The 25,692-nt window shown below is 49.2% G+C and overlaps 1 protein-coding gene across 1 annotated transcript; it reads right to left on the bottom strand.

The window, feature by feature from the left end:
* Positions 1-20,931: 20,931 nt before the first annotated feature.
* On the bottom strand, positions 20,932-25,067 carry LOC542764 (superoxide dismutase 3). Its single transcript, NM_001112272.3, has 6 exons — positions 24,714-25,067; positions 22,759-22,805; positions 22,534-22,659; positions 22,385-22,441; positions 21,908-21,985; positions 20,932-21,291 (listed from the first exon to the last, which is right to left on the bottom strand). Exons 1-6 carry the CDS (start codon positions 25,018-25,020, stop codon positions 21,199-21,201), a joined length of 708 nt encoding a protein of 235 aa, NP_001105742.2. The 5' UTR covers positions 25,021-25,067; the 3' UTR covers positions 20,932-21,198.
* Positions 25,068-25,692: the final 625 nt, after the last annotated feature.

Below are 25,692 nucleotides of genomic sequence, written 5' to 3'. Positions count from 1 at the left end.
CTTCTTCTTGTAGTACCTCTTCTTCTCCTTTCTTCTCCCCTTCTTGTCGTCGCCCCTGTCACTATCACTTGATAATGGACATTTAGCAATAAAGTGACCGGGCTTACCACATTTGTAGCAAACCTTCTTGGAGCGGGACTTGTAGTCTTTCCCTCTCCTTTGCTTGAGGATTTGGCGAAAGCTCTTGATGACGAGCGCCATTTCCTCATTGTCGAGCTTGGAGGCGTCGATTGGTTGCCGACTTGGTGTAGACTCCTCCTTCTTTTCTTCCGTCGCCTTGAATGCGACGGGTTGAGCTTCGGATGTGGAGGGATCATCAAGCTCGTTGATCTTCCTCGAGCCTTCGATCATGCACTCAAAACTTACAAAATTCCCGATAACTTCCTCGGGGGTCATTTTAGTATATCTAGGATTACCACAAATTAATTGAACTTGAGTGGGGTTAAGGAAAATGAGAGATCTTAGAATAACCTTAACCACTTCGTGGTCGTCCCACTTCTTGCTCCCGAGGTTGCGCACTTGGTTCACCAAGGTCTTGAGCCGGTTGTACATGTTTTGTGGCTCCTCCCCTTTGCGAAGCCGGAACCGACCGAGCTCCCCCTCGATCGTTTCCCGCTTGGTGATCTTTGTGAGCTCATCTCCCTCGTGCGCGGTTTTGAGCACATCCCAAACCTCCTTGGCGCTCTTCAACCCTTGAACTTTGTTATACTCCTCTCTACTTAAAGAGGCGAGGAGTATTGTTGTTGCTTGAGAGTTGAAGTGCTCGATTTGGGCCACCTCATCCTCATCATAGTCTTTATCCCCTACGGATGGTACCTGTGCACCAAACTCAACAACATCCCATATACTTTTGTGGAGTGAGGTTAGATGAAATCGCATTAAATCACTCCACCTAGCATAATCTTCACCATCAAAAGTTGGTGGTTTGCCTAATGGGACGGAAAGAAGAGGTGCATGTTTAGAAATGCGAGGATAGTGTAGGGGGATCTTACTAAACTTCTTACGCTCTTGGCGTTTAGAAGTTACGGAGGGCGCATCGGAGCCGGAGGTCGATGTTGATGAAGTGTCGGTCTCGTAGTAGACCACTTTCCTCATCCTCTTTGGCTTGTCCTTACTCCGATGCGGCTTGTGGGAAGAAGATTTTTCCTTCTTCTCTTTGTGGTGAGAAGAAGATTTCTTCTCCTTCCCTTTGTTGGAGGAGCTCTTCTTCTTCTCCCTCCTCTTGGTGCGGGACTCTTCCGATGAAGTGCTCCCGTGGCTTGTAGTGGGCTTTTCGCCGGTCTCCATCTCCTTCTTGGCGTGATCTCCCGACATCACTTCGAGCGGTTAGGCTCTAATGAAGCACCGGGCTCTGATACCAATTGATAGTCGCCTAGAGGGGGGTGAATAGGGCGAAACTGAAATTTACAAATATAAACACAACTACAAGCCGGGTTAGCGTTAGAAATATAAACGAGTCCGCGAGAGAGGGTGCAAAACAAATCGCAAGCGAATAAAGAGTGTGACACGCGGATTTGTTTTGCCGAGGTTTGGTTCTTGCAAACCTACTCCCCGTTGAGGAGGCCACAAAGGCCGGGTCTCTTTCAACCCTTCCCTCTCTCAAACGGTCCCTCGGACCGAGTGAGCTTCTCTTCTCAAATCAAAGCCGGGAACAAAACTTCCCCGCAAGGGCCACCACACAATTGGTGCCTCTTGCCTTGATTACAATTGAGCGTTGATCACAAGAGCAAGTGAGAAAGAAAAGAAGCAATCCAAGCGCAAGAGCTCGAAAGAACACAAGCAAATCTCTCTCTCTAGTCACTAGGGCGTTGTGTGGAATTTGGAGAGGATTTGATCTCTTTGGTGTGTCTAGAATTGAATGCTAGAGCTCTTGTAGTAGTTGGGAAGTGGAAAACTTGGATGTTATGAATGGTGGGGTGGTTGGGGTATTTATAGCCCCAACCACCAAAAGTGGCCGTTGGGAGGCTGGCTGTTCGATGGCGCACCGGACAGTCCGGTGCACACCGGACATGTCCGGTGCCCCCGCCACGTCATCAGTGCCGTTGGAATCTGATCGTTGGAGTTCTGACTTCTGGGCCCGCCGCGATGTCCGGTGGCGCACCAGACATACACTGTTCACTGTCCGGTGCGCCAGCATGGGCGACTCTGACTTCTGCGCGCGCTGCGCGCGCATTAAATGCATCGCAGGTAGCCGTTGGCGCCGAATAGCCGTTGCTCCGGAGTTGCACCGGACAGTCCGGTGCACACCGGACATGTCCGATGAATTATAGCGGACGAGCCGTTGGAGATTCCCGAAGCCGGCGAGTTCCTGAGGCCGCTCCTCCTTGGCGCACCGGACACTGTCCGGTGTACACCGGACATGTCCGGTGAATTATAGCGCAAGTGCCTCTGGAAATTCCCGAAGGTGGCGAGTTTACGTTGGAGTCCTCTGGTGCACCGGACATGTCCGGTGGCACACCGGACAGTCCGGTGCGCCACACCAGAGGTGCCTTCGGTTGGCCCTTTGCTCTTTTGTTGAACCCAACTTTTGGTCTTTTTATTGGCTAAGTGTGAACCTTTAGCACCTGTATAACTTATACACTAGAGCAAACTAGTTAGTCCAATTGTTTGTGTTGGGCAATTCAACCACCAAAATTATTTAGGAACTAGGTGTAAGCCTAATTCCCTTTCATCTTGACACAAAGAGAAGAAGGAGAAATCCTCTTCCCACAAGCCGCATCGGAGTGGGGACAAGAAAAAGAGGATGAGGAAAGTGGTCTACTACGAGACCGATTCTTCATCAACCTCCACCTCCGGCTCCGACGCGGCATCCGTCACTTCTAAGCGCCAAGAGCGCAAGAAGTATAGTAAGATTCCCCTACGCTACCCTCGCATTTCTAAGCATACACCTTTACTTTCCGTCCCATTAGGCAAACCACCAACATTTGATGGTGGAGATTACGCTAGGTGGAGTGATTTAATGCGATTTCATCTAACCTCACTCCACAAAAGCATATGGGATGTTGTTGAGTTTGGTGCACAGGTACCATCCGTAGGGGATGAAGACTATGATGAGGATGAGGTGACCCAAATCGAGCACTTCAACTCCCAAGCCACAACCATACTCCTCGCCTCTCTAAGTAGAGAGGAATACAACAAGGTGCAAGGGTTGAAGAATGCGAAGGAGATTTGGGATCTACTCAAGACCACGCACGAGGGTGATTAACTCACCAAGATCACCAAGCGGGAAACGATCGAGGGGGAGCTCGGTCGCTTCCGTCTTCGCCAAGGGGAGGAGCCACAATATATGTACAACCGGCTCAAAACCTTGGTGAACCAAGTGCGCAACCTCGGGAGCAAGAAATGGGATGACCACGAGGTGGTTAAGGTTATTCTTAGATCACTCATCTTCCTTAACCCCACTCAGGTTCAATTAATTCATGGTAATCCTAGATATACACTAATGACCCCCGAGGAAGTTATCGGGAATTTTGTGAGCTTTGAATGTATGATCAAGGGCTCAAAGAAGATCAACGAGCTTGATGATCCCTCCACGTCCGAAGCACAACCGGTGGCTTTCAAGGCGACGGAGGAGAAGAAGGAGGAGTCTACACCAAGTAGACAACCAATCGACGCTTCAAAGCTCGACAACGAGGAGATGGCTTTAATCATCAAAAGCTTTCGCCAAATCCTCAAGCAACGGAAGGGGAAGGATTACAAATCCCGTTCCAAGAAGGTTTGCTACAAGTGTGGTAAGCCCGGTCACTTTATTGCTAAATGTCCATTATCAAGTGACAGTGACAGGGATAACGACAAGAAGGGCAAAATGAGAGAAAAGAAGAGGTACCACAAGAAGAGGGGCGGCGATGCCCACGTGTGCCGCGGGTGGGACTCCGACGAGAGCTCCACCGACTCCTCCGACGACGAGGACGCCGCCAACATCGCCGTCACCAAGTGACTCCTCTTCCCCAACGTCAGCCACAAGTGCCTCATGGCAAAGGACGGCAAAAAGAAGAAGGTCAAATCTAAATCCTCCACTAGATATGAGTCCTCTAGTGATGATAATGCTAGTGATGAGGAAGATAATTTGCGTACCCTTTTTGCCAACCTTAACATGGAACAAAAGGAAAAATTAAATGAATTAATTAGTGCTATTCATGAAAAGGATGACCTTTTGGATTCTCAAGAGGACTTCCTAATTAAGGAAAATAAGAAACATGTTAAGGTTAAAAATGCTTATGCTCTAGAGGTAGAAAAATGTGAGAAATTAACTAGTGAGCTAAGCACATGCCATGACACTATTGCCAACCTTAGAAATGAAAATGCTAATTTGTTAGCTAAGGTTGATTCTCATGTTTGTAATGTTTCAACTTCCAATTCTAGAAATAATAAAGATGATTTACTTGCTAGGATTGAAGAATTGAATATTTCTCTTGCTAGCCTTAGAAATGATAACGAAAAATTGCTTGCTAAGGCTAAAGATTTTGATGTTTGCAATGCTACTATTTCCGACCTTAGAACTAAGAATGATATGTTACATGCTAAGGTTGTAGAATTAAAATCTTGCAAACCCTCTACATCTATCGTTGAGCATGTATCTATTTGTACTAGATGTAGAGATGTTGATATTAATGCTATTCATGATCACATGTCTTTAATTAAACAACAAAATGATCATATAGCCAAATTAGATGCTAAAATTGCTGAGCATAACTTAGAAAATGAAAAATTTAAATTTGCTAGAAGTATGCTCTATAGTGGGAGACGCCCTGGCATTAAAGATGGCATCGGCTTCCAAAGGGGAGACAATGTCAAACTTAATGCCCCTCCTAAAAGATTGTCAAATTTTGTAAAGGGTAAGGCTCCCATGCCTCAGGATAACGAGGGTTACATTTTGTACCCTGCCGGTTATCCCAAGGACAAAATTAGGAGAATTCATTCTAGGAAGTCTCACTCTGGTTCTAACCATGCTTTTATGTATAAGGGTGAGACATCTAGCTCTAGGCAACCAACCCGTGCTAAGTTGCCTAAGAAGAAAACTCCTAGTGCATCGAATGATCATAACATCTCATTTAAAACTTTTGATGCATCTTATGTTTTGACTAACAAATCTGGCAAGGTAGTTGCCAAATATGTTGGGGGCAAACACAAGAGCTCCAAAACTTGTGTTTGGGTTCCCAAAGTTCTTGTTTCTAATGCCAAAGGACCCAAAACCGTTTGGGTACCTAAAGTCAAGAACTAAACTTGTTTTGTAGGTTTATGCATCCGGGGGCTCAAGTTGGATAATCGACAGCGGGTGCACAAACCACATGACAGGGGAGAAGAAGATGTTCTCCTCCTACGAGAAAAAACAAGATCCCCAACGAGCTATCACATTCGGGGATGGAAATCAAGGTTTGGTCAAAGGTCTTGGTAAAATAGCTATATCTCCTGACCATTCTATTTCCAATGTTTTTCTTGTAGATTCATTAGATTACAGTTTGCTTTCTGTATCTCAATTATGCAAAATGGGCTACAACTGTCTCTTTACTGTTGTAGGTGTCACTTTCTTTAGAAGAAGTGATGATTCAATAGCATTTAAGGGTGTGTTAGAGGGTCAGCTATACTTAGTAGATTTTGATAGAGCTGAACTCGACACATGCTTAATTGCTAAGACTAACATGGGTTGGCTCTGGCATCACCGACTAGCCCATGTTGGGATGAAGAATCTTCATAAGCTTCTAAAGGGAGAACACATTTTAGGACTAACAAATGTTCATTTTGAGAAAGACAGGGTTTGTAGTGCATGCCAAGCAGGAAAGCAAGTTGGTGCCCATCATCCACACAAGAACATCATGACGACCGACAGGCCGCTTGAGCTACTCCACATGGATCTATTCGGCCCGATTGCTTACATAAGCATCGGCGGGAGTAAGTATTGTCTTGTAATAGTGGATGATTATTCTCGCTTCACTTGGGTATTCTTTTTGCAGGAAAAATCTCAAACCCAAGAAACCTTAAAGGGATTCTTAAGACGAGCTCAAAACGAGTTCGGCTTAAGGATCAAGAAAATCAGAAGCGACAACGGGACGGAGTTCAAGAACTCTTAAATTGAAGGCTTCCTTGAGGAGGAGGGCATCAAGCATGAGTTCTCTTCTCCCTACACACCACAACAAAATGGTGTAGTGGAGAGGAAGAATCGAACTCTATTGGACATGGCAAGGACCATGCTTGATGAGTACAAGACTTCGTATCGGTTTTGGGCCGAGGCGGTCAACACCGCCTGCTACGCCATCAACCGGTTATATCTACACCGAATCCTCAAGAAGACATCCTATGAGCTCCTAACCGGTAAAAAGCCCAACATTTCATATTTTAGAGTCATTGGTAGCAAATGCTTTATTCTTGTTAAAAGAGGTAGAAAATCTAAATTTGCTCCTAAGACTGTAGAAGGCTTTTTACTAGGATATGATTCAAACACAAGGGCATATAGAGTCTTTAACAAGTCCACTGGACAAGTTGAAGTTTCTTGTGACGTTGTGTTTGATGAGACTAACGGCTCTCAAATAGAGCAAGTTGATCTTGATGAGATAGGTAATGAAGAGGCTCCATGCATAGCGCTAAGGAACATGTACATTGGGGATGTGTGTCCTAAGGAATCCGAAGAGCCTCCAAATGCACAAGATCAACCGTCCTCCTCCACGCAAGCATCTCCACCGACTCAAAATGAGGATGAAGCTCAAGTTGATGAAGTAGAAGATCAAGCAAATGAGCCACCTCAAGATGACGGCAATGATCCAGGGGGAGATGCAAATGATCAAGACAAGGAGGATGAAGAGCAAAGGCCGCCACACCCAAGAGTCCACCAAGCAATTCAACGAGATCACCCCGTCGACACCATCCTTGGCGATATTCATAAGGGGGTAACTACTAGATCTCGTGTTGCACATTTTTGTGAGCATTACTCTTTTGTTTCCTCTATTGAGCCACACAGGGTAGAGGATGCACTCCAAGATTCAGATTGGGTGGTGGCGATGCAAGAGGAGCTCAACAACTTCACTAGGAATGAGGTATGGCATTTAGTTCCACGTCCTAATCAAAATGTTGTAGGAACCAAATGGGTCTTCCGCAACAAGCAAGATGAGCATGGTGTGGTGACAAGGAACAAAGCTTGACTTGTGGCCAAGGGATACTCTCAAGTCGAAGGTTTGGATTTCGGTGAAACCTATGCACCCGTAGCTAGGCTTGAGTCAATTCGCATTTTATTGGCCTATGCTACTTACCATTGCTTTAAGCTTTATCAAATGGACGTGAAAAGTGCCTTCCTCAATGGACCAATCAAGGAAGAGGTCTATGTTGAGCAACCTCCCGGCTTTGAAGATAGTGAGTACCCTAACCATGTCTACAAACTCTCTAAGGCGCTTTATGGGTTCAAGCAAGCCCCAAGAGCATGGTATGAATGCCTTAGGGATTTTCTCATCACTAATGAATTCAAAGTCGGAAAGGCCGATCCTACTCTATTCACTAAAACTCTTAATAATGACTTGTTTATATGCCAAATTTATGTTGATGATATTATATTTGGGTCTACTAACGAGTCTACATGTGAAGAATTTAGTAGGATCATGACACAAAAATTCGAGATGTCTATGATGGGGGAGTTGAAGTACTTCTTGGGATTTCAAGTGAAGCAACTCCAAGAGGGCACCTTCATTAGCCAAACGAAGTATACTCAAGACATTCTAAACAAGTTTGGGATGAAGGATGCCAAGCCCATCAAGACACCCATGGGAACTAATGGGCATCTCGACCTCGACACGGGAGGTAAGTCCGTGGATCAAAAGGTATACCGGTCGATGATAGGTTCTCTACTCTATTTATGTGCATCTCGACCGGATATTATGCTTTCCGTATGCATGTGTGCAAGATTCCAAGCCGACCCTAAGGAAGCTCACCTTACGGCTGTAAAGCGAATCTTGAGATATTTGGCTTACACTCCTAAGTTTGGGCTTTGGTATCCTAGGGGATCCACATTTGATTTAATTGGTTATTCGGATGCCGATTGGGCAGGGTGTAAAATCAATAGAAAGAGCACATCGGGGACTTGCCAGTTCTTGGGAAGATCCTTGGTGTCTTGGGCTTCAAAGAAGCAAAATTCGGTCGCTCTTTCTACCGCCGAAGCCGAGTATATTGTCGTAGGTCATTGTTGCGCGCAATTGCTTTGGATGAGGCAAACCCTGCGGGACTACGGTTACAAACTAACCAAAGTCCCTTTGCTATGTGATAATGAGAGTGCAATCAAGATGGCGGATAATCTCGTCGAGCATAGCCGCACTAAACACATAGCCATTCGGTATCATTTTCTTAGGGATCACCAACAAAAGGGAGATATCAAGATTTCTTACATTAACACTAAAGATCAATTAGCCGATATCTTTACCAAGCCTCTTGATGAACAAACTTTTAACAAACTTAGGCATGAGCTCAATATTCTTGATTCACGCAATTTCTTTTGCTAAAATTACACACATAGCTCAGTTGTATACCTTTGATCATGTCTCTTTCATATGATATGACTAATATGTTTTTCAAGTCTATTTCAAACCAAGTCATAGATGTATTGAAAGGAAATTGGAGTCTTCGGCAAAGACAAAGGCTTCCACTCCGTAACTCATCCTTCGACGTCGCTCCGAGCCACTCCGCATCTTTGGGGGAGAGAGCAAAAGGACTTCGTCTTTGGTATAATCTTAACTCACTTATTTATGACCAAAGGGGAAGAAAGTACTTCAAGGGCTCTAATGATTCCGTTTTTGGCGATTCATGCCAAAGGGGGAGAAAGTATGAGCCCAAAGCAAAAGGACCGCACCACCACCTAATTTTAAAATTGGAGATTTTTCAATCAGTAAATTTCAAATTGGTATCTTATTGTGTTCAAAAGGGGGAGAAAGTAGTATTTCAAAAATGATATATCAAAACCCTCTTGAACACTAAGAGGAGGATCTCATTTAGGGGGAGTTTTGTTTAAGCCAAAGGAAAAGCATTTGAAACAAGGGGAGAAAATTTCAAATCCTAAAAATGCTTTGCAAAATCTTATTCATTTACCTTTGACTATTTGCAAAAGAACTTTGAAAAGGATTTACAAAAGAATTTGCAAAAACAAAATCCGTGGTGCAAGCGTGGTCCAAAATGTTAAACAATGAAGAAACAATCCATGCATATCTTGTAAGTATTTATATTGGCTCCATTCCAAGCAATCTTTGCACTTACATTATGCAAACTAGTTCAATTATGCACTTTTATGTTTGCTTTGGTTTGTGTTGGCATCAATCACCAAAAAGGGGGAGATTGAAAGGGAATTAGGATTTCACCTAGTTCCTAAATAATTTTGGTGGTTGAATTGCCCAACACAAATAATTGGACTAACTAGTTTGCTCTAGTGTATAAGTTATACAGGTGTCAAAGGTTCACAACAAGCCAATTAAAAAGACCAAAGTTGGGTTCAAAATAGAGAGCTAAAAGCATCCCAGAAGACTCCCTGGTCTGGCGCACCGGACTGTCCGGTGGCGCACCGGACAGTGTCCGGTGCACCAGGAGCCTCGCGCTGAACTCCTCAGCCTCGAGATTTCTCAGAGCTAGCGCGCTATAATTCACCGGACTGTCCGGTGTACGCCGGACTGTCCGGTGTACACCGGACAGTGTCCGGTGCTCCAAGGGGACGCGGCTCTGGAACTTGGCAGCCTCGGGAATTTGCAACAGCTGCCCCGCTATAATTCACCGGACTGTCCGGTGTAACTGCGGGGCAACGGCTACTTCGCGCCAACGGTCACCTGCAACGGCATTTAATGCGCGGCAGAGCGCACAGAAGTCAGGCACGCGCGTAGTGGCGCACCGGACACTCTACAATGCATGTCCGGTGCGCCACCGGACATCCAGGCGGGCCCAGAAGTCAGAACTCCAACGGTCGAAATCCAACGGCTTTGGTGACGTGGCTGGCGCACCGGACATGTCCGGTGTACACCGGACTGTCCGGTGCACCATACGACAGACAGCCTCCACCAACGGTCATGTTTGGTGGTTGGGGCTATAAATACCCCAACCACCCCACCATTCATTGTATCCAAGTTTTCCAGCTTCCAACCACTATACAAGAGCTAGCATTCATTGCAAAGCACACCAAAGAGATCAAATCTTCTCCCAACTCCACACAAAGCTTTAGTGACTAGAGAGAGTGATTTGTAGTGTTCATTTGAGCTCTTGCGCTTGGATCGCCTCTCTTCTTTTGCATTCTTTCTTGAGATCATACTCACTTGTAATTGAGGCAAGAGACACCAATTGTGTGGTGGTCCTTGCGGGAAGTTTGATTCCCAAGTGATTTGAGAAGAGAAGCTCACTCGGTCCGAGGGACCGTTTGAGAGAGGGAAAGGGTTGAAAGAGACCCGGTCTTTGTGACCACCTCAACGGGGAGTAGGTTTGCGAGAACCGAACCTCAGTAAAACAAATCCTTGTGTCACACTCCTTATTTGCTCGAGATTTGTTTTGCACCCTCTCTCGAGGACTCGTTTTTATTTCTAACGCTAACCCGACTTGTAGTTGTGTTTATATTTGTAAATTTCAGTTTCGCCCTATTCACCCTCCCTCTAGGCGACTATCATCATCACCTGGCCGTTTGTTGTGTGGGGTCTGGACCTAGTCGGCCCCTTGCAAAAGGCACCCGGGGGCTACACGCACCTGTTGGTCGCCATCGACAAATTCTCCAAGTGGATCGAGGTCCGACCCCTAAACAGCATCAGGTCCGAACAGGCGGTGGCGTTCTTCACCAACATCATCCATCGTTTTAGGGTCCCGAACTCCATCATCACCGACAACAGCACCCAGTTCACCGGCAGAAAGTTCCTGGACTTCTGCGAGGATCACCACATCCGGGTGGACTGGGCCGCCGTGGCCCACCCCATGACAAATGGGCAGGTAGAACGTGCCAACGGCATGATTCTGCAAGGACACAAGCCTCGGATCTACAACGACCTCAACAAGTTCGGCAAACGGTGGATGAAGGAACTCCCCTCGGTGGTCTGGAGTCTGAGGACGGCGCCGAGCCGGGCCACAGGCTTCACACCGTTCTTTCTAGTCTATGGGGCCGAGGCCATCTTGCCCACAGACTTAGAATACGGTTCCCCGAGGGCGAGGGCCTACGCCAACCAAAGCAATCAGACCAACCGAGAAGACTCACTGGACCAGCTGGAAGAGGCTCGGGACATGGCCTTACTACACTCAGCGCGGTACCAGCAGTCCCTGCGACGCTACCACGCCCGAGGGGTTCGGTCCCGAGACCTCCAGGTGGGCGACCTGGTGCTTCGGCTGCGACAAGACGCTCGAGGGTGGCACAAGCTCACGCCTCCCTGGGAAGGGCCGTTCGTCGTCGCCAAGGTTCTGAAGCCCGGAATGTACAAGCTGGCCAATAGTCAACGCGAGGTCTACAGCAACGCTTGGAACATCCGACAGCTACGTCGTTTCTACCTTTAAGATGCTTTCAAGTCGTTCACATACCTCGTTCACACGCAAAGTTTAGTCATCAAGGAAGGGTCAGCCTTGCCTCGGCAAAGCCTGACCCTCCCTCGGGGGCTAAAAGAGGGGATCCCCCTCTGCGTCAAAATTTTCAATCAAAAAAGGCTTCTGCGTTCCCCGGCTATATCAGTAGCAGGACCCCAAGAAGCGAACGCGGGCGCATGTAAGTGGAAAGGCTGACTGAGCCGAGGGACTCCTACGCCTCTGGGATACGGATACCTCACTCGTCACCTACCACGAAAAATGACTCCTACTTGGGCAAGCCGCCCTGCTACTGACGAACGGGGCCGGACGCGCAAAATGGAAAGAAAAGGAGCACGACTTTATACTACGATAATAAAGTGTTCGGGCCTCAGCGGCCGCAAAGGACACACGTGCATTCAAGGAAAACTGCTTTGGCAGAGTTAGGCGTTGCCCGGAGAAGGAGTCGCGCCCTCGGCTTCGTCCCCGCCTTCGGCAAAATCCGCCCCGGCCTCAGACGACGGCGCAGGCGGGAGGATCTCTGCCTCGAAGGTGGTTGCCAGCACCGCGCTCGGGCCCACGGCGGCCGCGTCGAGCCTCTGGACTTCGGCCAGGGCGGCTTCATCTTTGTCAGGGAGGCAATACCCCTCGCTGACCCGCTCTAGATCCACGACGTAGTGGGAAGCAAGCACGGCGAAGGCCCGCCTGACGCCGTGATGAAGTGCCTCGCGGAGTCTGCCGCGCACATGGTCACCCAAGGCCTGCAGGCGACTTCGAGGGGAGCTTCCTGAGGGGACGTCGCCGAAGCCAAAGACCCGGCAGAAGTCTGAGATGGCCTCGGACATGGCCGCGTGGTCGGCCTCCCTCTGCTCGGCCGCCTGGGCAAGCGCCCTAGTGGACTCATCAAGGGCAGACTCGAGCTCTGCGAACAGCCAGAGCGCAAGGCCTCAAACACAAGTGGAGGAAACGAGCTGAAACGAAAACCGAAAATAGCCAGGGCATACCTCCGGTTCGGGCACGCTGCTCCGAGGATGCGGCTTGGGCTGCGGCTAGGTCTGCTGCAAGGGCTCCGGCCCGGCTTTCGGCCTCGACAGCCCGGCCCCGAGATTGATCTCGCTCATCGACGACCTGGTCGAACTCCGACTGTCGTCGCTGCACCTCTGCGCGTGCCGCTGCTGCCTCTGCTTTCAGATCGGCGCAGAGCAACCGAAGGTCCGCCACCTCGGCGCCCTGCTGGGAGAGGCGCACGGTAGCCCCGGCAAGCGAGGTCCTCAGGGATCGCAGCGAGCCCCAGACATCGACCTCGTGGCGGATGAACGACGACTTGGCGGCGCTCAGATCCGTTAGATCCTGAGGGAAGGAAGCGGGGCGTCACAAAGGGCGCCTTGATCACAAAAAAGGTATGCCTGAAATCATTACCTGGAGGATCTTGGGGACGTCCCTGCAAAAGACCTCCAAGGATGACCGGAGCGACCCCACCATTGCCTCGGCACACTCGCGGAGCTCGTCCCAAGACTGCTCCTCCCGCTCATCGTCAAGAACGAAGAAGGGATCTGAAGCCTCACGGGTCCGGAACCAGAGCAACTGGCGCCGCCCCTCGGAGCTCCGCCGCGCAGGGACAAGGATGCCGCTCGGCGGGACGGGTCGCGTTTCCACGCCCCCCTCCTCCGAGGCACCAAGTGCCGACGCCTCGGCCATCTCAGCTTCGGCGGCGACAGGTCGCTCCCCGACCGGGACGGCAACAGCTGGCGCCTGCGCCGGCGGCATGTCTGGTGGGCCCGAGGCCACGTTCGCGCCAGCCGCCTCCCCTAACGCGACGACCACCTCGACAGAAGAGCCAGCCTCGGGAACTCGCTCCACGGCGACTGGTGCCGCCTGAGCCCCCCGCTGTGGGGCGCCTTGCGAGAAGGTCAGCTGAACGGCGAGGCCCGGCGCGGCACCGGCTGCGGAAGCCGACGCCGTCTTGAGGACTTTCCGGGGAGCCAGATCGGTCAGGCCATGGCTTCGCTTGCTGAGGAGGAAAGGAAAGTCACGGTCGGGACATACAAATGAGGAGCCAGGACGAAGACGTTCTAAGGTACTTACCCGCTCCGGGCCATGATCAACCGTGCCTGAGGAGAGGTCTCTCGGATCTCGACCCCCGAAGGTACCGCCGAGGACCGCCTCGCCGCCAGCTTCGGTACCATCCTCGCCTTGGGCACCTTGGACGCCCGGGAGACGGACTGCCCAGGCGCTGCCACGGCGACCTGAGGGTCGCTCTCCTGCGCTGCCAGCGTGGCGACGGTTCTCGGGGAACAGGCGCCTCGGCCTGACTCCCTGGGGTCACCTCAACTTCCCCAGCCGAGGGGTCGAGTACCCCCTCGGTCTGCCCCCGCTCTTCGGGCCGGGACCTCGGCGTCTCGACCCCGGGAACTAACGGCGCCAGCCCGCTCGGGGGCTGGCTTAACGACTCCTGGCCTAGCCTCAAACCCGGGCTGAGGCCAAGGCGGGCAGCCATGTCGTCATCCTCGTCATCGTCTTCATCATCGTCGTCGTCGTCAGGTGTTTCCGGCGATGGCTCCCTCGGGAGTCCATCCCTCTCCTGCCGACGATGGAGCTTTTCCAAGGCGTCTTGGGCCCACGTCCGCTCGCAGGCCCGAGCCTTCTTCGCGTCCTTTTTCTTCTTCTCCTCCGCGGCAACCCGCCGCGCTGCTCGGTCCACCGTGTCCTCCGGGACCCGTGGCCGGGAAGGCTTGTGACACCCCACCTCCTGGAGAGAGATGAAAAGTCTCGACCGTAAGGACCAAGGGCAATCCGACGCAAGGAGAAAGAAGGAGCGGACACTCACCAGGCACACACACCCGCGGTCGGGACGCATCAAGGGCTGAGAGAAGGCGCTGGCGTCCGGTTTTCCCAACGCGACGGCCACCCGCCCGTGGAGAACGTCGATGGGAAGGGGATCCGAGGACATCCGCGAGCCCTCCAAGTCAGCCTCTGGCGTCATCTCCCAAAGCGGCAACTGTCGCTCCGCCAAGGGAAGCACCCTCCGGCGATGAATGGCGGCAATCACTCCCGCAGCGGTGAGCCCTCCTTTCCGCAACGCCTCCAGGGCCTTGAGAAGGGGCTCAAGATTCTTCTGTCTGTCGTGCGGGGTCCCGTAGCACCAAGCATCGGCGGCGACGGTGACCACTCGCTGAGAAAACGACGGGAGCCTCTCGTCGTCATTCCGGAGATAGAACCACTGGCGCTGCCACCCTTTATTCGAGGACGCAAGGACGGCGAGAATATACTGCGACGCCCGCGGCTGCCTCAGCTGGAGGATGCAGCCGCCAGCCCGCACTGCCGCGCGGACCCTTCTCTCCCCCGTCGGCGAAGCAAAAAGCTCCGCGGAGAAGAAATGAGTCCACAAGTCCCAGTGGGGGTCGATCCTCAAGTATCCTTCGCACACCGCTACGAAGATGGCGGCTTGCGAGATGGAGTTGGGGCTGAGGTTGTGCAACTCCACCCCGTAGTTATGCAGAATCGACCGCATGAAGCGGCTTGCCGGCACACCGAATCCCCGCTCGTGGAAGGAGACGAAGCTCACGACGTACCCCGGCGGCGGGGACGGGGCGGCTCCGTTCGGGGGGAATCCACTCCGGCCGCCTCTCATCAGAGAGAGGGCAAAGTAAACCCTCAGCAATGAGGTCCTCCAGGTCATCCGCCGTGACTGTGGAGAAAGGCCATGGGTCGCGCGGCGAAATAATGGTCACCCGGTCGGCCATCACCGAGCAGAAGGGGTGGCGGTGGAAAGGACTGGGTGGGTGGTTTCCTTTTCTCTGGCAAAATCCCTCAGGTTGCGAAAACCTAAGAAGGAGGCAAGAAGCAGAGCAAAGAACCGTCACCAGACCCTCCCCCGAGTATATAAAGACCAAGGCGAGACCCGTTCAACGCGTCGCCCGAACCCGCCGCGGGATTCGAAGACTCAAAGCGAAACGACCGTTCCTCGAACGGCTCGCGCACGCGCAACGGCCGCCCCGCAAACCACTCACCCTGTCGCATTAACTCCACGGCGGCGCCTCAGGCAGGAGAAGCGAGCGACGCTTCGCCTTCGCCATAATGACCGCGTCAAAAAAGGTACGCCACGTCATTCGATTTCGTATCCTTTTCCTCTTTCTCTCTCTTACAACAGGGACCGGGAAAGGGGGATACCCCGAAAAGGATCCTTCTCCGTGAAGGAAACAGGCCCCGAGCCTCCCTACTGATCAGAGGTTCAAAGGCTGGCCCATCGGAGGGGTTCAACAGCCGCCTCAGAGCGCTTGGGTTCCGCGCCCACTACTGGTCAAAGGTTCGAAGGCCGGCCCCTCGGAAGGGTTCAACGACCGCCTCAGGCCACTCGGGCTCCGCGCCCACTACTGATCAGGGGTTCGTAGGCTGGCCCTCAAAGGGTTCACAGCCGCCTCAGACACAGAGCGAGGGATGACCCTGGGTACGTTCGATACATAACCAAGGCTCGGGCTACGCTCCCGAGGTACCCTAGGACATTTCCGAGACCAGCGGGAACGATCTTGTAATGGAATCCCATCAGAGGGAGACATCGAGCCCTCGGACCCCGTCGAAAGGGGACCGGGTCCGGCAGATCACCCGCAGGTACTTTTGGAGCGCGCCTCCGGGCCTCTAGCCGACCCCTAACAAATGGGGCACGGGCGTCCACTCGGATTACCCGTCAGCAGCTCGCTGGAAACACCATGTTCGACGCCCTCCAAGGGCAACATGGCGCTTTCCCCCCCTCCTCCTTGCGAAAAGACGACGCAGGGGCGTATGTAAAAAAGTCGAGTTTGTCCCTGACCATCCTCTCGCCCTGTGCAGAGGCTCGGGGGCTGCTCTCGCAAACCCGGCTCCGGCCCAACCATTGACAGCGTCAACATACCAGCCCGAGAACTTGGGACCCGACCGTGCACCCGGGCTACGGCCAGCTCGCATGAGGGAACAACCAGACTAGCCGAAGTGTTGCGAAATGCATTAAGACCTCGAAGGAGTCAAACCACTCCTCCGAGGCCTCGGGGGCTACACCCGGCGGGTGCGCTCGCGCGCACCCACCGAAACAAAACGCAACCGAGAAAGGCTGGTCCCCTTGCAAAAAAGTGCGACAAAAGCCTCCAAGCGAGTATTAACACTCCCTTCGAGGCTCGGGGGCTACTGTCGGGGACCATAATTAGGGGTACCCTCAAGGCTCCTAAATCTCAGCTGGTAACCCCCATCAGCACAAAGCTGCAAAGGCCTGATGGGTGCGATTAAGTCAAGGATCGGTCCATTCAAGGGACGCGATCACGCCTCGCCCGAGCCCAGCCTCGGGCAAGGGCAGCCGACCCCGGAGGATCTATGTCTCGCCCGAGGACCCCCTCCAGTAACGGACACACCTTCGGCTCGCCCGAGGCCCAGTCTTCACCAAGAAGCAACCTTGGCCAAATCGCCACGCCAACCGACCAAATCGCAGGGGCATTTAATGCAAAGGTGGCCTCACACCTTTATCCTGACGCACGCCCTCCAGTCGACAGAGCCGAAGTGACCGTAGTCACTTCGCCGCTCCACTGACCGGTCTGACAAGAGGACAGTGCCGCCTGCGCCGCTCCGACTGCTGTGCCACTCGACAGAGTGAGGCTGACAGCAGCCAAGTCCGGCCTCAGGCGCCATAGGAAACTCCGCTTCGCCCGACCCCAGGGCTCGGACTCGGGCTCAGCCTCGGAAGACAACGAACTCCGCTTCGCCCGACCCCAGGGCTCGGACTCGGGCTCAGCCCCGGAAGACGACGAACTCCGCTTCGCCCGACCCCAGGGCTCGAACTCGGGCTCAGCCCCGGAAGACGACGAACTCCGCTTCGCCCGACCCTAGGGCTCGGACTCGGGCTCAGCCCCGGAAGATGACGAACTCCGCTTCGCCCGACCCCAGGGCTCGGACTCAGCCCTGGCCTCAGCCGACGGTCTCCGCCTCGCCCGACCCAGGGGCTCAGACTCGACCTCGGCCTTGGAAGACAGACTCGACCTCGACCTCGGAGGAGCCTCCACCTCGCCCAACCTAGGGCTCGGACCGACCACGTCAACAGGAGGCGCCATCATTACCCTGCCCCAAGCTGACTCAGGCTACGGGGAACAAGACCGACGTCCCATCTGGCTCGCTCCGCCAGACAAGTAATGATGGCGCCCCGCACGCTCTATGACGACGGCGGCTCTCAGCCCCCTTACGGAAGCAAGAGGACGTCAGCAAGGACTCGACAGCCCCGACAGTTGTCCTTCCGCCAGGCTCCAGCGCTCCTCCGACGGCCACGACACCACACGAACCGGGTGCCAAAACCTCTCCGGCTGCCACGATGGCATGTACTTAGGGCGCTAGCTCTCCTCCGCTAGACACATTAGCACACTGCTATACCCCCCATTGTACACCTGGATCCTCTCCTTACGCCTATAAAAGGAAGGACCAGGGCCCTCTTACAGAGGGTTGGCCGCGCGGGGAAGGACGGGACGGCGCTCGCGTGAGGCCGCTCGCTCCCTCCCGCGTGGACGCTTGTAACCCCCTACTGCAAGTGCACCCGACCTGGGCGCGGGACAAACACGAAGGCCGCGGGATTCCACCTCTCACGCCCGTCTCCCTCCGGCTTCCTCCCCCCTTCGCGCTCCGTCTCGCGCCGACCCATCTGGGCTGGGGCACGCGGCGACAATTTACTCGTCGGTCCAGGGACCCCCGGGTTTCGAAACGCCGACACATATTGATCCTGTTAAATTATATTATAATTTATTAAAGAATGATGAGATGACATTTTGAAAGATACAATATTATGGTACTGCATACCATTAATTAAGCATACATTTATGAAAAGAGTGATATCAATAATGAAGTTCAAAGTGTGACTTTATGAGGGAAAGCATATTTGATTGAATCTACCTTGAAAGTAACCATTAAAATTACAAATATTAAGTAGATAACATTTGGTAAAACATCAAAGTTCATGCATAGATCATGAAGATCAATATCGATTTACTAGGAATAGAATTAGATGTCAAATACATGACAAAAATGTTAAATATTATACTCTTTTACCCTATGTTAGTTTTTACTTGAAGGTTTCTTACACAAGTTTTAATGAGACAATATATGCAATGCGATTAACGAATATGATGTATTCTATTGCCATGGCACGACACTGGGGTACATGAGTACCCAGGAGTGTATTAGAAATAGTAGGGGCATAGACATTCTATGCATTGAACTTGAGGCAAAAGGGTACCAACACAAGGGCATTTTAGAGAGGTCCGGGCTACAATGTGCATATACCCAACATTCTCATATATGTGATAGAATAATGAACATAAAGGTGAAGAGGATTACAATCTTGAGTGTTAACTGAGCGCCATAACCTCCTAGCTTCCCCTTCCCACTTGGTTCTGGTGAGTTCTATCCTAACGGTCCATGGTTCACCTTTATGTTTACCCTTAGCTGACTGTGAATCTAGCTAAATTTGCTCTTTAGTTGATCCTGGGTATCCCATGGGATCCTTTGTTTCTATGCTAGTCTACTTCTCTTTTATAGACAAAGGGAGAAGAGAGGCTTACATATCGGCTGGACTATGGGACCTAGTCAGTTCTGGCATAAGAATCCCAATCATATCTTGGTCTTTTGGTCATATCATAGTATCAGGAATATCTAGCTACAGTGGAAGACATACATGCCACTAAGGCATGTGTGTAGTCGTATCAATGGGCATAGGAGCCCATATCATTGGGTACTATTGGTGTAGCAATCTATACTTTAATACTTTTTTGGCACACTATCATGCCCACATGCACGCATCGGATAGTGGTCTTGAGTACATTTGTTGCCTAAGTCATGTTAACAGTGGGTTTATTGTAAAACACACCGACTCTAGACTAGAAGAAAAGGAGAAGGAACCCTAATCCTAGTCCGTTTGTATCAGGTCCCTTATCAAACTCTTAGACATCTGTAGGACTATATAAATGTGGGAGCTCTATGTTATAGTCACAGAAATAAAAAATAAGATAATCTCTTATATGTGTTCTACTTTTATCTAATATGTTGATCATGAGAGACAGAGAGAACTCTTGGGCTTTAATAGAACTATATATGTGTGAGATTTATGTTATAATCATTAATATTTAGAGAAATAAATAATAGTCGCCCTATCTCTTCCATTATCAGTTCTATATGTTCTATTTCATCTACTATGTTGATCACGAGAGACAAAGAGAAAAAGATCCAACCACTAATGACATGTTTGATAGCAAAATTTAATCACGAGAGACAACAAAAGATGATATCAACTCTTGAGAGACACGAGACGGTGGAAAAATCCTAGCCACCAATGAGACCTATGGAAGTTGCTGCAAAGAACCGGAAGGTAACACAATAAAAGTGAAACACTCTTCTTTCATCTCCGAATAGATCGAAGGATGCAAGGGGAGAGGGAAAAAAAACAAGCACGAAACTCATTGCTCATGAGACGAAATAGCATATATTAAATGTACATCTAGTACACAAGGATTTATCAATCTCCTTCATTCATTTGTTATACAGTGCTAAGATAAAAATCGCAATATGGCTTAAGAGGCCTTCGAAATATTATACCTTCAAAGATCTCCTAAGTTGATTCGAACGCTCTTCTAGACAAAGGTGCTACACACTCATGACATGCAAGTGACCCACCCCTGCAGTAGTGGTATTGTACACCTGATTATAAGGTCAGAATGATATACATTTCTGTTTGAAATTACAAAAATATGCTCTCCTCTATACAAAGGCTTTATACAAGTAAAGACGAGTAATTATGTCTTTCTATAGAGGATTTCCTTCTCCTTCGTCACCAATGAAAACCAGCCCAAAGCTGAAGCTATGATTTAGATCGATGGTTCAAAGATACATTCTTAAAAACACACCAAAACAGCAGCCTTAGCTAAAGACCATTTCCCCTAGACCCCTACAGACATGTTTTAGCAGAGCCTTAGAGCACCTGGTGATCATATAGAATTGCCATCTTGTTGACAATATGCAGAATAAGACTGATGCCTTACGAATCAGGATAAAATCGTTCCCTTCTCAACGAATTGTGCGCAAGCAGCCAGATCGTGTGAAAATTCAGTGTTCAACACGCATCACTGCATAGAAGTATAGCATACAGAACAAAGGAATGTATCTAGTGCACATGATGCACATCAAATCATCGTCGTCCATCTCAGATCTAACATGTCTAGTTGATCTTTGTATTTTGCAAAACAAAACAAAAAAACATCACAAAAGGCAAATGTGCTATGTATCCGACTATCCGTGTGAAGGTTAAGCAGCCTCAAACTGAATAGACATCTTCAAACGGTAATTTCTGCTCAGCAAAAACATGATGCCTCTGAAGATGATTTGCAAGATTTTGCTCCAACAAGTGGAATGGCCAAAAACTGGAAACGCATGGCAACAAATTCAAGCAAACATCGGAAGCTCAGCTGATTTTATTAATGGAGACAAGAGTGGGAATGGCTTCCCTTGGGCATCACCTTGCTCAACATAAACATGATGCCAAAAACTAGGAGCAGAGACAGAGTAGCACGCAAGCAGGACGAACAAAATCGGCAGGCCGTGCATTAGTCTATCTCAGTGAAATGTACACAAGGTCCAGCCGCTAGACAGGTCCATCTTTATTTCACATGATCAAACAGCCGAAACCCGCGCGCGCAGATGTGTATTGTCCGTTAAGACAATTCAAGCAAGAACATTTTCGTACACCTCTCCAGCATATTTCCAGTTCATCACCTTCCAGATGTTGTTCAGGTAATCCGGCCTAACATTCTTGTACTGCAACCAAGAAAGCAGTGAGCACTTAGCACGACAACAAAGTCTCTTCAAGATTGACTCACGACAAAATTGACACTGATATTGGGAGGGCAAATAAATTTGAACCACTCAGGACGCAGAACCCAAGATCAATTTGAATTCGTTGTTAAAGCAGGGGCACACGGCTTCCCACAGATTGGAAAGGAGGGGAAAATATTGCTTTTTTCAATCAAAACTGCAACTGGGCAACCTTCGAAAATATCTTTGACAATTTTACCTTCTACATGCATGGTCATATATCCAAGATTTGTACTGTTACTTCTAAATTCTTTGATGTGTAAAGCATAAACCATAATAATGATATAATAATCCATAAGCTGCTAGAATTTGGGATTATCTAAAACGGTTGAAACTTGAAAGATGTAGGAATTATCTTCAATATAAACACCAATCTGAATGATGGGCAACTTATAAAAAGAATCGAGGAGATAATTCATAAGTTGCTAATTTTAGGGGTTGTTGAACCAATAGGATGGTAACATGCAAGGAGCCAATAACAATTTTTGATGCAGCCTTTCCATACGAGTCAAGCAACAGTGTGAAGTCATCATCAGTTTAGGAGCATCACAAAGATCACCTGCAGGTAGTATGCATGTTCCCAGACATCAATCCCCAACAGCGGAACCAAGCTTGCACCTTTAGTCACCAGAGGATCCTGCAAGATACTAAAATTAGCTGTGTGTATGGAACAACCTTCTGTACAATCTTCACAGATAAGCAACCCAACATCCATTTCCCTTCACACCCTTTTTTATACAATATCATAAGCAACCCAACATCCATTTCCCATTAGATGCTTATTTTGATTATTATATTTTAAATTTTTTTCTTATGTCAGATACCTTTCTTAAGCATGCATACAAATGCAAAGCCTGCATATAATCACACTCAACAACAATGAAGCTTGCAAGATGGCATGTGTCTGTTAAGCTTGCCTATGGGGCACCTAGGGGCAAGGAAGTTGCCATCAATATGACTCCGATCCAGAATGAGAACTGGGCATAGCCATGCTGTATCATACGAAGAATAAACAGATACGGTTAACATCTTTCACCTGATTAGCTGTTGTTTCAACTGAAAGCTTTTTTGCCTCTTTATCCAAAGCTAACCACTGCAGAGAAGCATGAGGTTAATGGTCAACAGAACACACCTTCAACTATTCTCAATAAACATAAACAAAGCATAATATAGTAATATACATACCACCCATCCAGACCCTTGTAAAGCAGCGCCTTCTGCATTCATCTTCTTTACAAGTGCCTCAAACGAACCAAAATCCTCATCGATGGCCCAGCCAAGTTTCCCATGAGGCGGCTCCCCGCCACCTTCCTGCAAAGCATTCAATATCCACATAATTTTCCATAAAGCGACATAAAAAAAGATAACAAGCACAGTTGAAACAACAAATTGTCTTAACAAGACACTCACGCTAATGGGCTTGAGGTTCTTCCAGAAGATTGAATGGTTCACATGACCTGAAAAATGATAATTATGTTAGCAAACTTCTAGAGCAGAGGAACAGTTAGTTGGCAATCTCAATACAAGGAAAACTTCCCAAAAATATTACATGTGAATAAAATCAGGAGGCTAACATGCCATGCTCATGAACAAGTTATATAGGCCAATGAGCTTCTTGCCAATAAGTGGTGAGGAGCTTGCTCACCTCTCATCAATCTAGCCCAAGTGCCCAACAAGATGTGACTAAACCAATTTTTCTACTGAAGGGTTTAATAGGCTGCAGCTTACAAAACCAAATGAACAAATTTCACTGTTCCACAAAAAAGTACAGTATAGACAACCTGAAGCAAGTTAGGGGTATGCTTGAGAAGAAGAGAAACTAAATGTAGTCCATAATCTAGAAGTGCAAGATCCTATGAAACCACTTTAGGGCTTGTTCGGTTATAGAAGTGGATTGAAGGGGATTAAATCCCTTGCTAGTCAAAAACGAATAGAAAGGGATTTAATCCCCCCTCAATCCCCTCCGATCCCATGCAACCGAACAAGGCCTTATAGGTCTGAACAAGGTTCTAGATTGCCATCTATAGCTCCGCTACCACTAAGATATTGTCAACTGTTCTGTTATTGCCACTAATGACACCATAGCTCCGCTAAACACCATTATTTGGTTTTGCCACGAAATATGTTTAGGGTCCGTTTGGATGTAGATATTGGAGATGTTGGAATTGAATTAGATCCAATACCAAATTTGTCTAGTATTGGAAATGAGTTTCAATACAAATCTGTTGTTTGGATGTATCTGGAATTGCAATTCCATCCAATACCTAGAGTCTTGGCTCTGAATTGTGAGAGACACTTTTTAGTTAAAGTCCATTTCCAAGGAATTGAGCTTTAATTCTAGCTCTGAATTCTTTAGCCAGCCAAACAGCAGAATTCAGAATTCCCGATTCCAATTCCCAATTCCAGTCTTGAATATCTACATCCAAACGGGGTATTAGCATTGCTAATATTGATTCCTTGCTCTTGATTACTATAATCTATGCATCTTTGTTGTAACATTTAATCAATAAATGTTGTAATTAATTTTGAATAACTTTTAAATTGTTCGATTTCGACCATTGAAGGGGTATGTATGATAATTATAGTTGTGAGTATGTTGATTGTTTAAGTAATGGACATAAAAATATGTTCTCCAGATCCTTATACATGTTTTCTACAAAACCGCTAAATAAAATAGCTCCCACTATAACTTTTTATAGCTTCTGGAAGAGGCTGCCATTAAATGTCATAGCCCTCTATTTAAAACCTTGGGTTCGAACATCAGTAACTACAGCTCTAAAAGTTTCAATAGGCAACCAAATCACACTGGTTGCTGCACAACAAGAACTTAACCAGTTCTTAACAACCACAACCGGGCAAATGCTACTAGTACCATCAGCTCTAGATCAGTATAGTAAAGAAAGGACATGCAGCTAGATGCAGGAAAAAGGTAAATAATACCAAAATCACATAATAATAGACACAAGACGAACATAATGGTAGCACTAACTAATCTCGAAAATTCGACTGTTACAGAAGCACTAATAGGAGGCAGGGGGGCAGACTCCAACATGTACTATCCTAATTGGATCCCACCGAGCCTTCGATGGTCCGTCTAAATCTGCATTTATTGTCTATGAGAAAACCTCCACCACAGCCACCGAAACCCTCAGGGTACACGGTACAGGAACACTTGCTGAAAACAGGGAGGTCAACAACATCTACCTTTTCGTAATCAGATCACACGAGATCGGGAAAAAAACCGCACTTAGCCTTCATCGAACCCATAAAATTCGCCCCGCTCAGATAATAATCCCCCAAAATAAGAAAAAGCACGGTACCCAAGAAGGGGATAGATGTGGAGCGAGTACAGGGCAGTGACTCACCACCGCCGTTGAACTTGATGGCGCCCTGCAGCTGGACGACAGCGGAGGCGTCGCCCTTGGAGACGGCAGTGTCAAGCTGCTCCAGCGCCTTGTTGTAGTTGGCGACGTAGGTGGCGTGGTGCTTTTGGTGGTGCAAGCGCATGATCTCCCCCGAGATGGCCGGTTCCAGCGCGATGAAGTCGTAGGAGAGGTCGGGGAGTGTGACCGTCGTCACCCCCCTCGCAGACGCCGCCGCCGCCAACGGCCGGCCCGCGCCGCCGAACGGGAAGGATAGGACCTTCTTCGATGCCAGGGTGCGGAGAGCCATGGCTTTGGTCGCTCGCTCGCTGTATCTCCTGGGTGCGTATGCGTCTGACACCGAGATGGAGGGGGAAAGGGGGTGACTGCAGGCTAGAGATGGTCAAACGGGCCGCCCAGCCCGTTTTGGGCTCGGCCTACCAAACACGGTTAGAAAACCGGGCCGAGCCATTTAAGCACGCGGGCATAATTTTTTATCCAAACTCGGCCCGTAGCGGGCCTAAACGGGCTGGGCCGGCCCGTTTAGCACAAAAAAATGGGTTGTGCGGGCCGATAAGCACGCTTTAGTGTAAAAAAAGCGGTTTAATAGGCTTAAAGGTAAACGGGTCGTGCCGGGCTAGCCCACCTTGTCTAGTTTCATGTCCGAGTCCGGCCCGCTTGTTCGTGCCGGGTCGTGCCGGGCTCGGGACCGGCCCAAACAGCGGGCTTCGTGTCAGGCTCGCGGGCCTCGTGCTTATTGGTCATCTATACTATAGGCTTTCTTATATCAGCTCGTAGTTCAAACTCTACCATGTCAATGGTACACTCTACAAATAGACCATATACACCATCGTCTGTATAAGTAAAGTCAGGCTCACAAATAGACCATATACACTCAAACATATATTAAAGAAGAGTACACAAGTAAATTTTAAATATTATATAGTATGTATGGTCTAGGTTTATTTATAAAAATCCTAGA

Source organism: Zea mays, chromosome 6, assembly GCF_902167145.1.
Source record: "Zea mays cultivar B73 chromosome 6, Zm-B73-REFERENCE-NAM-5.0, whole genome shotgun sequence".
NCBI classification, from domain to species: domain Eukaryota; kingdom Viridiplantae; phylum Streptophyta; class Magnoliopsida; order Poales; family Poaceae; genus Zea; species Zea mays.
Note: the sequence above shows the minus strand (reverse complement) of the source record. Positions and strands in the feature narration are given on the sequence as shown.